At 41.8% G+C, this 15,328-nt stretch overlaps 1 protein-coding gene across 1 annotated transcript in view; it reads left to right on the top strand.

Moving 5' to 3' along the window:
• Positions 1–15,328, top strand: part of ZNF516 (zinc finger protein 516) — a 98,284-nt gene that overhangs the window by 36,737 nt on the left and 46,219 nt on the right. The window contains exon 2 of the mRNA XM_084220819.1: positions 5,455–7,472. Within this exon, the coding sequence (XP_084076945.1) occupies positions 5,576–7,472 (1,897 nt within the window). The 5' untranslated portion in view covers positions 5,455–5,575. The remainder of the gene's footprint in view (positions 1–5,454; positions 7,473–15,328) is intronic.

Here is a 15,328-nt window from a genome sequence, read left to right as displayed (position 1 = left end):
GTGACATGGGCTGTGAGAGGCATTTGGGTCAGACTGGTGTGTAGATAAGGATGGCAGGATTGAGCCTTTGGTCAGGGCCATGGACTGATGAACCCGTGGGATATGGCTGTTCAGAAGAGGCCATGTCCCCTCCCAAAGTGAGGAGGAGGGTGTGCAGGTAGAGCAAGGCTGGTGTGTGTTGAGGACAGAGTCTGTAGCCCAGGGAGAAGACGCAGAGCAGGTGTCTCTGTGGTTCAGTGAGCTCCTGGGCTGGTGGTTGTACCTTTTGTCCCCTCTCTTCCTGCACTTCACTCTCATCTGGCATCTTTGCCCTGAATGGCAAAGCCTGTTTGCCTCTGAGGCGACCTGAGCCTTCAAAAAAACCAGCAGAGAGCTTCTCTCCAGGTTGCTGTTCTTCAAAAACACAACTTCCTCAAATTCACTTAGATACTTACATGCTGTGTTCTATCATTTCATCATCTAGAAGGAATTTCAGTAAGATATTTTTCAACATGATCATGCCTCCCATAGGTTTTCTTTTTTTTTTTTTTTTTTTTTTTTTTTTTTTTTTGTTTAAAGTCCTTATTGCTCTTGGCAGAGGAACATGGTGGTGTGATTGCAGTGCATATGCAAACCTCTCGGAGATTAGAAGAGCGATTATTTCTCCGGTGCATTTATCTTTCAGATGGGACTTGAAATACACCCAGACTGAAAGCAGTTTGTTTTAAAAGATACACTGTGCTATTTCAGTAGGTCTGTGTAGCTTCCTAAATTGTATTGTCTTCTTTTTTACTTACTGAAGAGTTTTCCCTTCTTGCCACTGTAGATCATGCAATATGATTTTAAAAATCATGTTTAATTGAGGAGAAATTTAAAAGAAATACATAGTTTGCTTGTTCTGTGTTGGAACAGGAATAATTTTCTATGTTTTTCTCTGCACTGCACAGCGTATTAGTATGTAAGAAATGAATTTGCAATTACTTTTCCAGTGTGGTATCTTTTGAATTCTTTTTGTCTTAATTTATTCTCCCTCCCCCCCCAGTTTTCCTGTGTTGTTTATTTTCAATTTCTCTTTTTATTAATTAATTTCCAAGAGGCAAAAAAGGTCCTTAGGAGGCTGTTTTCTTTCCTTTGAGGATGTGTGGGCAGTCCTCAATACCTGGTCCTCTTCCAGAGTATGAAGGTGGGATGAAGAGAAGAGTGATATGTATTTCAGAGTGTTCCTGTGTTATACAAAGTGCTCTTTCCCTGTATTTCTGTTCATTACAAGGCTGAATGAGGGTCTTGCAGAAGTTGTGAGGGTGATGCAGCTGTGCACCAAGGTACCTGCTGAGCTGCCAGCAGGGACAGGCTACCACAGCCTCACTGGGAAAGCCATAGATGGTGATGGAAAAGATGCTGGGGCTCTGTGGTGAGAGCAAGTCACTTTTGTCAAATGTGCTTTCTCTGAAAGGAAACAACTCTGTCCAAGTTAGTTTTAAAAACCAAAGGAGTTTTGATGCCTAAATGTTTGAAATAGAGTAGATTCTGACAAGTACTTGCTTTAAGTGAGTAGGAAAGCTTGTTTTCCCTTCGGGGGCACCGGGGGAGTAAAACAAAGTTTGTTTTTATTTGTTCCCATGTGGGTCAAGGCAAAGAATCTAGTGAGGCAATGGTGCAGGAAGAAACCTTATAACTAAAATATTTGGCTGTGCAAAGGCATTTATTTCTCAGCACACCACCCCTCCTGGTTTTGGGTCTTTGTTCATTTTTCTCTTCCATCTTGCTTTATGTACCAAACTTGTGTGTAAACAGTGACGATAAGTGTATTTTAAAGGGGCTGAAAATGCCTCATGGATACTGGCCAGCTGCTTCTTACATGAACTGAGCTGCTGATTCCTAGTTCAGCAAAATAAACTGAATCTAGTTCCTATGCCCCTTAGAGTATCACAGCTTCCCCAAGTAGCTGGATGGCATTTGGTGTAGACTGCAGTGCCACTGAGACACACAAAATATATTTAAATACTATATATTAATTTATGGTTTACATTTACTTGTGTTTTCTTATGGCTTGCCTCTCTGCTGGTGGGGGTTTCTGTGCTGTGACAGTCTGGGAGAAATCTGCAGGCTGGGTGTGACTCTGCTATGGATTCTGTGTGATGAGCCAGTGCTGTGGAACTGCAGGGTGAGCTTGGACCAAAGCAGTGAAGGGCTGCTGGTTATCACCTGAAACACTTTCAGCAGCCTGAGGGTAGCTGGAGGTGGCTGCATTCCATGTGTGCTGAAAGAGAATTATTTTAGAACACTTCAAAATTTTGAAATTATTTCAAAATACAACTTTTTAAGTCATCACAGTCAGCCAGAAAGAAACAAAGGTAACTATGGCAAAATTTTACTCCTAATGAAAGAGTGACTGGTGTTGTTTGATTTACCAGTTGTCTTCCATCCATTGTGCTATTTTTAGTGTTTAGTATTTAATACCAAGGTAAAAATTATTAAGACAGAGTGTTATTTTCTATTATTAGGATTCTTTACCAGTGTTTTTTCCCTTTTTTTTTTTAAAGTTCAGTTTTCTAAATTGAAGGTTTTTTTTCCAAAGTTGTAATTTTATTTACCACTTTCTAATGAACCAGCTTTGCTGTTCTGTGGAGAGACACCTCTGAAAGAATTACTTCTAAGTAGCCACTCAAATGATATGAGGAGGGAGAAGTGAGTTATTTATATATTTTACCAAAGCCAAAGATTGACCTCCATATACTGTGTAAAGCAAGCTCAGTTTGGGTGAACACCCTTCATCCCCCAAGTCTGGAATATCAGACTTGAAATGTTATGAGTCTTACGTGTGCATGAATTCAAATCATTCAAGTCTAGGAATACTTTATTTCAACTTCTAAGTCACAGATTGCAGTGCACTGGGCAAGATTAACTAATAAAGATGAAAAAAAATTCTCAGAATATTTTTGTGAAGACAATAACACTTCCATTAAGTATTTTAGATTTAATAAAATTATTCAGTAGTTTTTAAGTCTGACATTTTTTCCCCTCAGGCCTAATTTATTACAGGACTAGGGGGATCTCCTGTGAGTGGCTAATACCCTTCTTCTAAGTAATGCTTTCTTCATAGCCTAATTTTCATAACTAAGTTTCATTAATGAAAATGCTATAAATAATTAAAGTGAAATATGTCAAGACTAAGCCCAGGGAATCTGTAGCCAAATAAACAAAGGGACTCTGAAGCTTTGGATCTACATGTGCTTGGACTGCTGCATACAGCTTTCTTGTCTAAGCTTGGCTCTTAAAGCTCTTTTGAACTTTCAGACAGGAAACACTGCAGAAAGTTGAGTTGAAATGGGCCCTACATTTAAAGAAAAAAAAAAAGTCGCTAGTCTAAAAATCAGCCTGGCAATAGAAGCAATATCCTCACTGGTGTAAGCTGTAGAAAATTAAGAATGTAGAAAACAATATATAAAATAAATGGAAAAAATTTATTTGCTCCCAAAGCTTTTTTTTTTTTTTTTCTGAAATGGTGTGGAACATTTCAGAAGAAGCTGTTGCTTGCATTTAATATAGCATACTTGAACCTGGTATTTCTTTTTATGATTTAATGACTTTTAGGTTAAATCTTTGATTATAAGACGATATGGGTTGTTACTTAGCAGTTTTAGGTTGTGAGTCAGATAAATGTTACTCTAAGTTGTTTCTTCCACTGATGGGCAATATAAACTTGTATTTTCTGTGTGGTGTGTTTGTACCTTCTGGTGCAGCCACAGTTTCAATGGCTGACATCCTTTATTCACTCAGGAAGTTTCTTCTGAAGCTGTCTCTGTTTGATTTTAAATTACTAATTTCAAAGATTAGTTTAGATTCTCTAATTTGTAAACTTCCTGCTCATATGGACTTCTGAATTTGAGATACTTTTTTTTTTTAATAATAAAAAAATGCTTCATTCAAGAAATGAAATTGCTTTTGTAACTCATCCCTTAAATGTTATTGTCAGCTCTCTGAGGAAAAGGTAGTTTGGGTTTGATGCTGTTTGAGAACTCCCTGACATGCAAATGGATACTAGATATGCAGAAAATCCAGGCCAGAAATGAATGTCTTGTAGCAAATAAGAGGGCTTGATCAAATTAAATGTAATGAAATTCTTCTGTAGCCCGTAACTGAGATGAGCATTGTGACAGTCTTGCTTTTTGTTTAGCTCCTGCTGGTGATGTGGTTAGGCTGCTTATTTACGTATTGAAGAGACTCAGAGGTGAATACAGTGAGAAATCTTAAAATTTGCAGCTGTAGATCTGTAGCTCTTTGTTGAGTCATAGATGTCAAGTGATGGATGTGGGAATATATGGTCTCATTAGTGCTCTGCATATTTTTAGCTACATTTTAAGAAGCTGATGTTTTCTTAATGTGGCAATAGATCAGTTCTCTTCATTAGAGAATGCTGTGTTCTTTGATCTTAGTCATGTGGTGTTTGTAGTCCTTAATGAGGGTAGGAGGGGGGGAATATTTTGTTTTACAGTGTAGTAATTGGAAAAGAAACAGCCTATGTGGATTCTGATGATTGTTTTTTGCTGTATACAAGGCGCTGGTGTGTTTCATCTTGCACTAAGATACTGACCCTAGCGTTTATTCATGAAGAGATAAAAAAATATTTAAGCTTTCATTAATCTGCTCTGTTAATCAGAGTTTTTTTCTTGTTTTGTTTGTTTGTTTATAGTTGAAATTCTGTTCCATTGAGTTGGGTGGTGGAGTCATTTCCTGTGTGTCATGTTGACATAAATCACTCACATTTGAGGTAATTTGATAGCTACATTATCACTTTGCTTTGTTAGTTTGAGACTGAAATTTATAGTTGGAGGGTCTTTTTAGTTCACTGTCCAGCAGGAAATAACTTTCAGTTTTCATGAGTGCTTTGTCAGGCTCTGCTTTCTTGTTTGCTCTGTAATCAAAGTACTGAGCGTCCTCAGCCTTTGCGCCTTTCTGTGCCTGCCACTTCAAGCACAGCCGAGCTGTCTGAGACACAAAGTAATGCAGTTGCCAGCAGGAATATGATACTTACTAAAGTCTCTAGGAAAGCCTTTTATCTTTGGCAAGTAAGTATTTTACATGAAATTACACATGATGGTAAAGCCACAGATTTAAAGCGTAATAACCCCCACAAGAAATGTTTTCCTCATTTAAGGTGTATTTTTAGCCACTTCTGCCTGGTTTTAAAACAAAAAATATTTTTAAAGTTTGCACTTTGTTCAAGACACTGATGTCAGCGTATGGAAATGAGTATTTGCTCTTTTATGGATTTTACTTATTTAGTAATTATGCTTGTCATTGAAGTCTAGAATATCAGCAGAAAGAGAAACTAGTGCCTTTTGGTGCAATAGATTGTCATATGGTGCGCTTCTGAGCGTGGAGTGAGTGATGGAAGCTGTTGAATTCAAAACATGAACAGGTTTGAATATATTTAAGAATCTGTACATTTGTGTGATTTTGTTCTTGTTTCAGGTGATCTATGCCTTCTGCTTACAAAGCACACAGAAATAAATTGGTGCTGTGGACTCTGTGGAGCAGAGAAAGAAGCGTTACCCTGAGGATGAAGCAATAGAACACCTCTCTGCAGAACCGTATGATTGAGAACGCGGTCCAGCCCTCCTCTGCTGCCGGACATGCTTTTGTCCTCCTGCCCCGCTTACCCCCTGCTGCAGTAACACAGATGGATCGTAGCAGAGAGGCAGAAATGGAGTTACGGAGATCCTCCAGCCCCGGCAAGCTAAGCAAGAACGACGTGGATGCTGACAAGACCATGTGCCACAGCTGTTGCATCTGCGGTAAAAGTTTCCCTTTTCAGAGCTCCCTGTCGCAGCACATGAGGAAGCACACAGGTGAGAAGCCCTACAAATGCCCTTACTGTGATCACAGAGCTTCCCAAAAGGGCAACCTGAAGATTCACATCCGCAGTCACAGGACAGGCACTTTAAGTCAGGGGCATGAGGCAGAGATGGGAGAGGCACAGCTGGGGGAGATGGGCGTTTCAGAGGGCCTTGGCGGGTGCACCAGCCCCACCAAAAGTACGTCTGCCTGCAACAAGATCTTGAACGGGACCGCTCAGGTCGATAGCAGCAAGATCTTGTTGAGAAGCAGCAAGAAGGAGGTCACAGAGATGGCACCAGCTGAGGAGGATGACAAGCTGACCTCTTACCAGTGCACCTTCTGCAAAAACAAATTCGAAAGGAAGAAGGACCTGGAGCAGCACCTGCACCAGGTCCACAAACCGTTCAAGTGCAGGTTGTGCAGCTACATGACCCTGAGGGAGGAGACGCTGTTAAACCACATAGAGAAAGACCATATAACAGCTCAGGTCCCCAATGGGGAGAGCTACACCGAGAACTGCAAGAGCGAGCTGAACGTGGGCGAGTTCCCGTGCGAAGTCTGTGGTCAGACCTTTACTCAAACCTGGTTCCTGAAAGCTCACATGAAAAAGCACAGGGGGTCATTTGATCACGGGTGCCATATTTGTGGCAGGAGATTCAAGGAGCCCTGGTTTCTCAAAAACCACATGAAGTCGCATGGCCCCAGGTCTGGGAGCAAAAACAAACCAAAAAATGATTTGGAGCTGATTGCCACTATCAATGACGTGATACAAGAGGAGACAATTGTGACCGGCCTATCTCTGTATGAAGTTTGCACCAAGTGTGGAAATCTGTTTACAAATATGGAGAGCCTGAAAGTGCATAATGCTGTTCACTACCGTGTGCAGCCGGGCAGCACCGGGGATAAAGCTGAGGGCTTGACTGATGGGAGCCTGAGCTCCTCGGTAACCAAGCAGGTTTTCTTGCAGTGTCTCAATCTACGGCCATCTGTAGGGCTGGATAGAGTTACGAGAGGACAGCCTGGGAAAAGAGTAGCCGAGCTGGATCCGGTCAGTAGCTACCAAGCTTGGCAGCTGGCCACCAAAGGAAAAGTAGTAGAGCCCTCAGAATATGTGAAGTATGTGGGATGGGATGAGGCCCTGGCAGATGCAGACGTGACTTACGACAAGGATAAGAGGGAGTATATCCTCGTCAACCAGGAGAAGCGCAAGCGAGACCAGGACTCACCCAGCAACCCCAAGAAGAAGAGCTGCACCGGTGGACGCCTGGAGAAAGCCGGCAGTGTCCCAGCGGGGGAGAGCTGCCCACTCGCCCCAGGGGATCTGGACTATCGCCCTGCCTCGCGGCAGAGCCGGCGGGCCGCCCAGAACAAGTCCACGGAGTGCTTCGAGTGCGGGAAGATCTTCCGCACCTACCACCAAATGGTGCTGCACTCGCGGGTGCACCGCAAGGAGCGGCGGAGCTGCAGCGAGGGCGGCGCGGCCGCCCAGCCCGACCGCTACGGCTCCAGCAGTGAGGAAGGGGACTCGGGCTCCGTCAGCGGGCCCAGCACCCCTGGCTCTGCGTCCGCCCCGGAGGACTCGGCCACCTCTGGCTTGGGAGAGGAGGGGGCTGAGGAGAGCTCGGAGGAAGGAGCGGCCAATCCCTTGCTAGGTAAGATCGCTGCCAGCTTTGCCCTAGTAATTGTTGCTGGTCCCTGTGTCTCCTGGTCTGGGACACAGCGATGACCAGAGGGAGAAATACGTGAAAGCACGTGAGAGGTCTTAGAGACCCCATGCCTGCTGCTTGTCTCAGTGTGGCAGCTCCTTTCTGGTGCAGGTAATAAAAGCGAGATGACGGTTTTGTAATGTGCTGGTGAACTTGTATGTTGATGAAGGACGCCTGAGAAGTATTTTAGTTGCCTATAGCAACGCTGTAGCATATTCAGGATAGCCCCCTGGATGTCTTGGGGGCTGTTTTTCCACAATTCATGGGCGTCCTGTGCGGTGTTCTGCCTGCAGTGTACAGGTGTAGCCTGCGTAGCGTAGCCCCAAAGCACATAAACTTGTTAAAACACCAGCGTGAGAGGAGTCTCTCTCCTCTTCTCCGCTTCACTTCCCAAATTGTGTTTATAACTCCAAAGGCTATAATTAATCTCTCTGGATTAAAGCGGTCCTTTGAGCCCAATGCTACTAAATGGAACAAATTATTCTCCAAATAGCAGCAAAGTAAATATTTAAAAGAACACCATTAAGCACTTTCGTATCTTTTTTTTTTTAAATCCTTTATTTTTGTTGTTCACCGTGCTTTGTTTATAATACCCTTTTAGAAATGTGAGATTAACCATTCTTTCCTTACTAGCCCTTCTGCTGGTTTTTGTTTGTTTTCTGTTTGGTGAACAAAAACGGTTTCCTCTCATTTTCATTCCTTTTGTTGTGAAGAACATAGTTATCTATAGAGTTAAACTCATTTTCAAGACCATCGTGGATGAAGTAATCTGCACCATTGTGGAAGAGAGTGGGTTTATTCAATTACCTTGCTCTTTCAGGATATTATATAGTGTTGCCTTTTCTCCTGGCTTCAGACCCCACAGCAACAAAGCAGCGACATTTACTAGAATTGTGAAATGTTACATGCTTTTCATAATTTTTTTTAAGCAATGGTGGATATATTCAAATTAATCCAAGAACACCAGGTGTTTTTTTTTTGCTTTTTCACCTTTCCGTAAAAAAACAACTCCAGAAGGTCTAGTGACAAGCTAGATTCCTACAGATTCTTAAATATTTGCAGTATGATGACTTGCACGTTTAAAAGACTCAGAATTTGGCTTTCCCATGTGCTGTTGGATTCTTGAACACTTAAATTTCTTTTTGGGTACATGCTTACTTTGTGTGCAAGTCCATCAGCTGCCACCTGAGATCCTTTGGTACAGCTGACACAAGGTGTGGTGATAAAACTGCAGCTTTGTCTAGAGTAAAATGGGGCTGCCATGTTGCACCAGTGTAATGTACAGTGCTGCAATCAGAACTGCTGGGATGGAAAACCATCTCTCTGGACATGGGCTGAAAATACTGCCACACTTCTTTGTATGATGTTCAAATAGGAAAACCTTTGCTCTCCATATTTTATTTCTAACAAGAGGAGTTGTCTCATATCTTTGCCTGTTCTGCTTCTTGCCTCAACTCAGGCTTTGAGCCCTTGCTGCAGGACTGAAAGGAGAGAGTTAGTCACACAGCACTTTGCTCTCAGAGGAATTAAAGTTACTGGCTTAACTGATGCCAGAACTGGAAACTCACTTCTTTGGGTATCAAATTAATCCTTGTTTGTTTTAACTGTAAAGAAGCAGCAAACTGATGGGCCTGAATAAAGGCACATTTTGTAAAAGGGATATATTGGCAATGATGGGCTGGGAGGGTGGCTGCTGCATTTTGTATTTGCTAACATCACAGCTGAAGAGGTAATCAAGTATTTAATTGGCTAATGAGAAACGTTTCAGTGCTGCCTGTTACTAGAGGTTCTTTAACTCAAATCACTGTCGTAATGAAGGGAACATTTTTTACAAATGATAGGGGTTTTTTAATTTGAAAGAGAGTTTAAGGTTTTTTTGCTTATTTGTTTTGTTATGTATAAAACGAGTTTTCATAGGTAAATGTTCAGGACTAAGGTTTCCTAGTTGTATCTTTTTGATATGGAGGTTTATTAGCACTGCCCTGGTATTATGTTCTAAGGAACTGGAGTCTTTCTGTTCAGCAAGCTGTAAGATTAATTTTATTCTTTTGTAGATTCTGCTGTAACTCAAGAGGGTTTTTCTCCCTCCCCTATGAACAATAACTTAAGGTGTACGGAATACAGAGGCCAGATTCTGCCCTCATGTATATGCCTGCAAAAATGAGGCATTCTGCTATGGCCTTGAAGCACATTTTGTCCTAGAACTGCTGTAGTTTGCTATCCTTTGCTGCAGCTTTTTTTAGTTACTGTTCCAGGTGAAGATATTCCATCAAGAATAGAGCTCCAGCCCCATGGACAGGCTTCCTCCCCAGTGGAGGCTGACAAGCAGGGCTCTCAGTTCCTGCTCCTGAAATTATTTCTACAGCATTATATTTACTCGGGCCATAATCAGGAAAATCTTGTGCTACTCAGAAGGTTATGCAATATCTGTTGGGTTGTTGTTTTTTTTTTTTTTTTACTTTCCTGTCTTTACTCTGTTTCCCCCTTTCATGCATTACTACATTATCTTGTGTCAGAATAGGGCCTTGGGACTGCCAAGTATTGAATGCTGTGGCCTTGACTCAGATGAAAGTATTTCTTTGTGCATTTAATTCTTAATAATCTGAGGAGTGCTGTTGACACACGGGGTCTTGCAGCATAGAAGCTAGCAGGGCACCTCTGTGGTCACCTAGGGCCAGCAGGTGTAGGGGCTGAGGGTGGCAGGAGCAGGGATTATTGACAGGGCTCACTGGGAGGAGAGCAAGAATTGGGGTTGAGAGGCTCCGGGGCAGGCACTCCTTTAAACAGGAATTTGCCCCTGCTGCCTTTGTTGAGTAACATCATGATTTCTCAGGCTCTGGGATGTAGTGTTGCAAACTCAGTTTATCAGCTGCTGGGCTGACTACAAAGTGTGCTTCATCTGGTTGGAGGGAGGGTAAAAACGAGTTTTGTAGAGCTACACATAGTGTACTGTGTGATACCTGTCATGCACAGATCACACCTGAAGTCTTTGTGCTTTGTGTGACAGCCATGTGGGAAGAGGTGGCTCAGAGCTCTTTTGCTTCCTTGAGACCGGACTTTGGATGTTTTTGAGGTATTCCTGTCCCAGACGATGCTTCATTTTTATTTATCATTCAAGCCACTTGCAAAACTGTACCTGAATGTTCACCGAGTTGCATCCAAAGCTGTGTGAACCATCTGTAGATTGTGGCTCACCTCTTCCTCAGACTGAGGTTTTTGGCTGGGTTTTTTTAATGATTTTCATTTTTTCCCTGAAAAGAACCCCAGAGATATGACTGAGAGAGTAGTGAGGATTATGTATGTGTTGATAAAAGCGCTGTTTTTATAATCTTTCATCTTCTCATCTAAAATGTAGTTTTAGATATATTAAGGTAATTTGGTGGTTAGTATTTTTAAGGCATGAGCCCCTTCATTGCCATGGTGGTTTTAGCAGCAAAGGTGTTTGGGTTTGTTACATTAGGCTATATGTCAGTCCTGAAATGAAGAAGGAAGAATAATTTTTGAGGCTGTGACTGCTGTTGGCAGGTGAAAAGATGAAGAAAAGAAGTGAAAAGAATTTAAATACCTCTTGGTTCTTGGCAAGCATGCAGTAAAAGCACAGACCTGAGATAGCCCAGCCAGTGAGGAGGTGCCATACAGGTGGTACTTCTTCTTGCATGTAAGCATCAGTCTGGGCTGGAAGTAAATGTTAAAATTAATCCAGGAGGGAAAAACAAAGAAAATAAAAGGAAAAAAGAAAAGGAGTGTTATATAGGAATAAAGGAGAGGAATGCTGCTTCTTGTATGACCATGTCAAGGAAGGACGTCAGGGAAAGGAGAGGATGTATCACCTTGGAATGCTGCTTCCAGCAAAAACCATCTTGTGTATTCTATTTCCTTTATCTCCTGCCTCTGCTCTCCCTTCTCTTTGCCTTTTTTTCCCTTCTATGGTACTCCTCTGATTTTCTGAAATGCTTTAAGGAGAGACTGATTCAGCTGTAGTGCACACACATTTTTACTGCACTGGCCAGTGCAGGCAGGGGCTGACTGTGAGTGAGGGCTGTTGTGCTGGGCGCTGCACCAATGCTGCTTTCAGCCCGAGAGGCTCGTCACCTGACTGAGGTGGGCACAAGACTGTGCAGAATACAAAAAACTCGAACAGTGAATACCAAGCAGTGGTGTGGGGCTGTGCTTGGTTCACATCAGGCATCACTGGTGGCGAGGTGGGACCTGCTTAGAACGTGAGCACCATGAAGGAGTGGGATGAGATGGGAGTAAGGCGCAGGTGGAGGGAAAGGAGAATGGGAGAAGGTGGAGAAAAGTGGGACCTTGGTGAAGGGAGCTGAGCCATGTGATGACGTTTCAGGGTGGATGGGGGTTCTGAAGAGAGGTGTGCAATGGCATTGGAGTACAGACCCCCCAAGGCAGTGGGTGGCTTGCACCGAAGCTGTAAAGGTTCATGATGTGCTGTGCTCAGGTGGGTGACTCCAAGAGGATTTCCATGTGAAAACCAGAAGGTCTGGACCTCTTTCTTCATGTTTGTTACATTTCAAAAACTCTTAGAAGAGGATGGCCAGAGACTGATTTAGTATTTTTTTTTTTAGTAAACTGAAGAAGAGGCAACTGTTTATGAATTGCTTACAGGTTATACAGTCTTGGGAATGTAACACATACCATTTATCCCAGGCCTGTTACATGAAAATTCTATATATAAACTGGAATGCTTGAATAGAAACATAACATTAGCAAGTTCTGAGGAAGAAGTATTGGAGAGATTTATGAAGCATAAATTTGGACTTTGTTTTGCTCAGATATGAATTATAACAAGTCTAGGAGCTGAAACTTTATTGAAAAATGCATCTTTTCAGAAATCTTTTGATGTAAAATAATTAAAAAGTAAAAGTTGTTTAGAGTTGCTTTAATATTTTAGTAAAGGATCAAGGCTGTAATTTTTTGGGAGGAAAGCAACAATAAGAATAAAACAGCTAAGCAAATGAAATTAGAAAAATAAAAACGTATAGTAATTCCAGAGAACAGAGCTAGTTCTAGTAAATGTTTTCTGTTGCTAGTATGAGTGTATGGAACAGCTGCCAGTATTCAGTACGAGGGCTTCATTGTTCTTACATGAAAAAGTGTTTCTCTGTGTGCAAGGGGAGGTCTCTCCACTATGTAAAAATCAAACATTTTTATTACATATCTTGATTAATTACACTTCAGATGCTTCTCATGCCAGACTCTCACTGTAAATCCCGCAGTATTTTGCTGCTAAGGGCAGTGCTCTTGGGGCACTTCACACCAAATGAAATCTTGTTCTATATGTACAGTCTTAAGTATGTTTAAGTTATTTAACATATTTAGTTTGCTGAAGGAGCATATAACAAACTGGAGAATGTTTCAGTGCTGGACAATTGGTAACTATTGCCCCAGGCTTCCAAGAAATAAGGCAGTTTCAAGGAGGAACAGTGTCTCAGAACTGTGAAGATAAGAGTGTTACGCTGTGATTACACGCTCACCAGTTAATTTGGGCATTGCTGAGGGGTGCTTGTTGGAATATAAAACCCTTTCAGCTTTACAAATCAAACTAATTGTTTAGATTCTTAACTCCAGTGAGATCAATGAAACTCTGGGACTTTTGAATTATAAGCAAGTTGATGCTTCAAAGGGGAAGTTGGGCAGAGGCAAGGACCCTGTGCTAGCAGTAAGAGATCCATTAGACGTTGGTTGGGTCTTAGGAGAGTTCAGCTTTTCTTAAAGCACATTTGGACTAGACCTGTTACCTAGTTTGAGCACATCTAATAATACCACTTAGAAATTTCTCTTTCCTATCTGTCTTGCTGTAATGCAAGTCCAGTGTAATGGGCTGTAATGATAGTCCAGTCATGATGCATGTTAGCAAAGGCATGTGCAGTGTGGTACTTTCTCATGATCTGAGGTTTCTCTGCAAAACACTGCAGGTTGACCCATCATTTTTGACCAGTACAGGCCTATGTGTATCTATCTCTACAGCAGCATTTGTTACTTTTTCCTCCCCTTTGGACTCTTGTACTCTCCTCAGGACTGCAGATGATATCTCCTGAGTGAGTGTACACATTCCTGCGGTGTTGCCCTCAGCAGTATTTTGTGATTCTATTTGTCTTTAACTGTGGGTTGATCTTAATGGGAATACCTACCAAGGAAACAGAACAAAATAGAAATTATGCTAAATGTCCCAAGAAAATGGATAGCAAGAAAAATTCTGGGAGACAGGATCAATGCAGTGTGCACTGAGAGGAGAGGAAGAGAGAAAAGCCATGGGACATCTAGAAAGTGGTTAAAGCCTCCCTTGTCAGGTGCACTTCACACACATGAAGTTGTGTGCCCTTTCTGTATTTTAGGCTGATGGTGGGAGCTGTGCTTCAACAAATCCATGCAGGAAGTATTTGATTGGAGCAGGACAGCAATGCCTTGGCATAAAGCAGTCTGTACCTTTTAATGCTGTCCATTAACCTGACACCATTCTGACTGAGGAACATGCAATGATTGCCCTGTAGGAATCTTAGGTAAATTCCACTGTGTTCCTGACGACCACACTTTGCTCTGCATCACCAAGGCCTGTTTTACCCAGTCCTATGTGATGTGGGTGGCCAGCAAGAGTGTTGAACAGCAATTCAAGTTCCTCTTGAAATGGGGCATGGTGATGAGGAACAGATAACACACAGTCAGCTCAAGTCAGAACTAAGGATTGCTGGCTGAGCTTGGGATACTTCAGTAGATTAATGGCTTGTCGTGACAGAGATTGCCTTTATTGATGCTCAGAGACAATTTCTTATGCAGCATTTTGAAGTTATTAGACCAGCTGTAGCACTACTTTTATTCCTTGTAAATATTTCAGTGAGGGTGTTAAGTGCAGAAGAACTTTGTGCATGTCAAAGATACTTCTGCTGTATTTAGCTTTAATTGTTAGTGTTCCTTTTTTGCAGGTTACCATATGCAATTACAAGTGACACAGTGAGACAGCAGTATTATTTAGGCAGTTTATTGTAGCTGTGCTTCTGTGATATAAGCAAAAACAGCTCAGCTTGGAAGAAAAATTGCTCAAGATGCTAAGAGAGAGATAGGTTTACCCAACCTTTATTTTATCTCTTAGGAAGCAAGGAAGTGTGATTTCTTAAAGGTAGGTCATAGTAGGATAAGCTTTGCCCTGAAGCTTATAGAAAATGCCCAAGATTATTTCTTCACAGTTTTTGAAAATGTTGTCCCAAGAGCTGCTTCAAAGGATTGCTTATGTCTTTGTTTATTCCTTCCTGAGCTGTCAGTCACCATTCAACGCTTACCATACACCAACATTTAAAAAAATATATATTTCCAAGGGTGTGGAAAGATACTGGCCATCTTGGTTTCAGTCTGTGCATTCAAAAATATCCCTATATGTTTGAGTCAGTTGCACAGGGATTCCAGTGTTGATACTGGGCTTTTAGCTCTTCCTCAGTAAATACGATAAATGTCTGCATATAGAGATGTTCACTTGGAAATCTTGCTGCATAGAACCTCAGTTTTAACAAATCCCTCATTTCTTGACACCTGCTCTGACCTTGCTGCCTTGTAAACGTCAGTTTAGCATCTCTAGTAATTCTTTGTACTGGATGTTTCTATTACATCAAACTGTGTGAAATACTGCTTTGTGACATTTACAGTCAAAAGATCACATTGTGTAGTGCTTTTATTTTCAAGCAGTTTCTGATCAGTGAGTGAGGACTGCCTCCCCCCAGCTAGTAAAGCAAGATTCAGGCAATGAAAATTGTGATGGTAGTGTTTTAATCTGATTCCCAAATACTTTCGTAGCT

This window comes from Fringilla coelebs (assembly GCF_963513975.1).
Source record: "Fringilla coelebs genome assembly, chromosome: 1".
NCBI lineage: Eukaryota > Metazoa > Chordata > Aves > Passeriformes > Fringillidae > Fringilla > Fringilla coelebs.
This window is presented reverse-complemented; position numbering and strand designations above follow the sequence as displayed.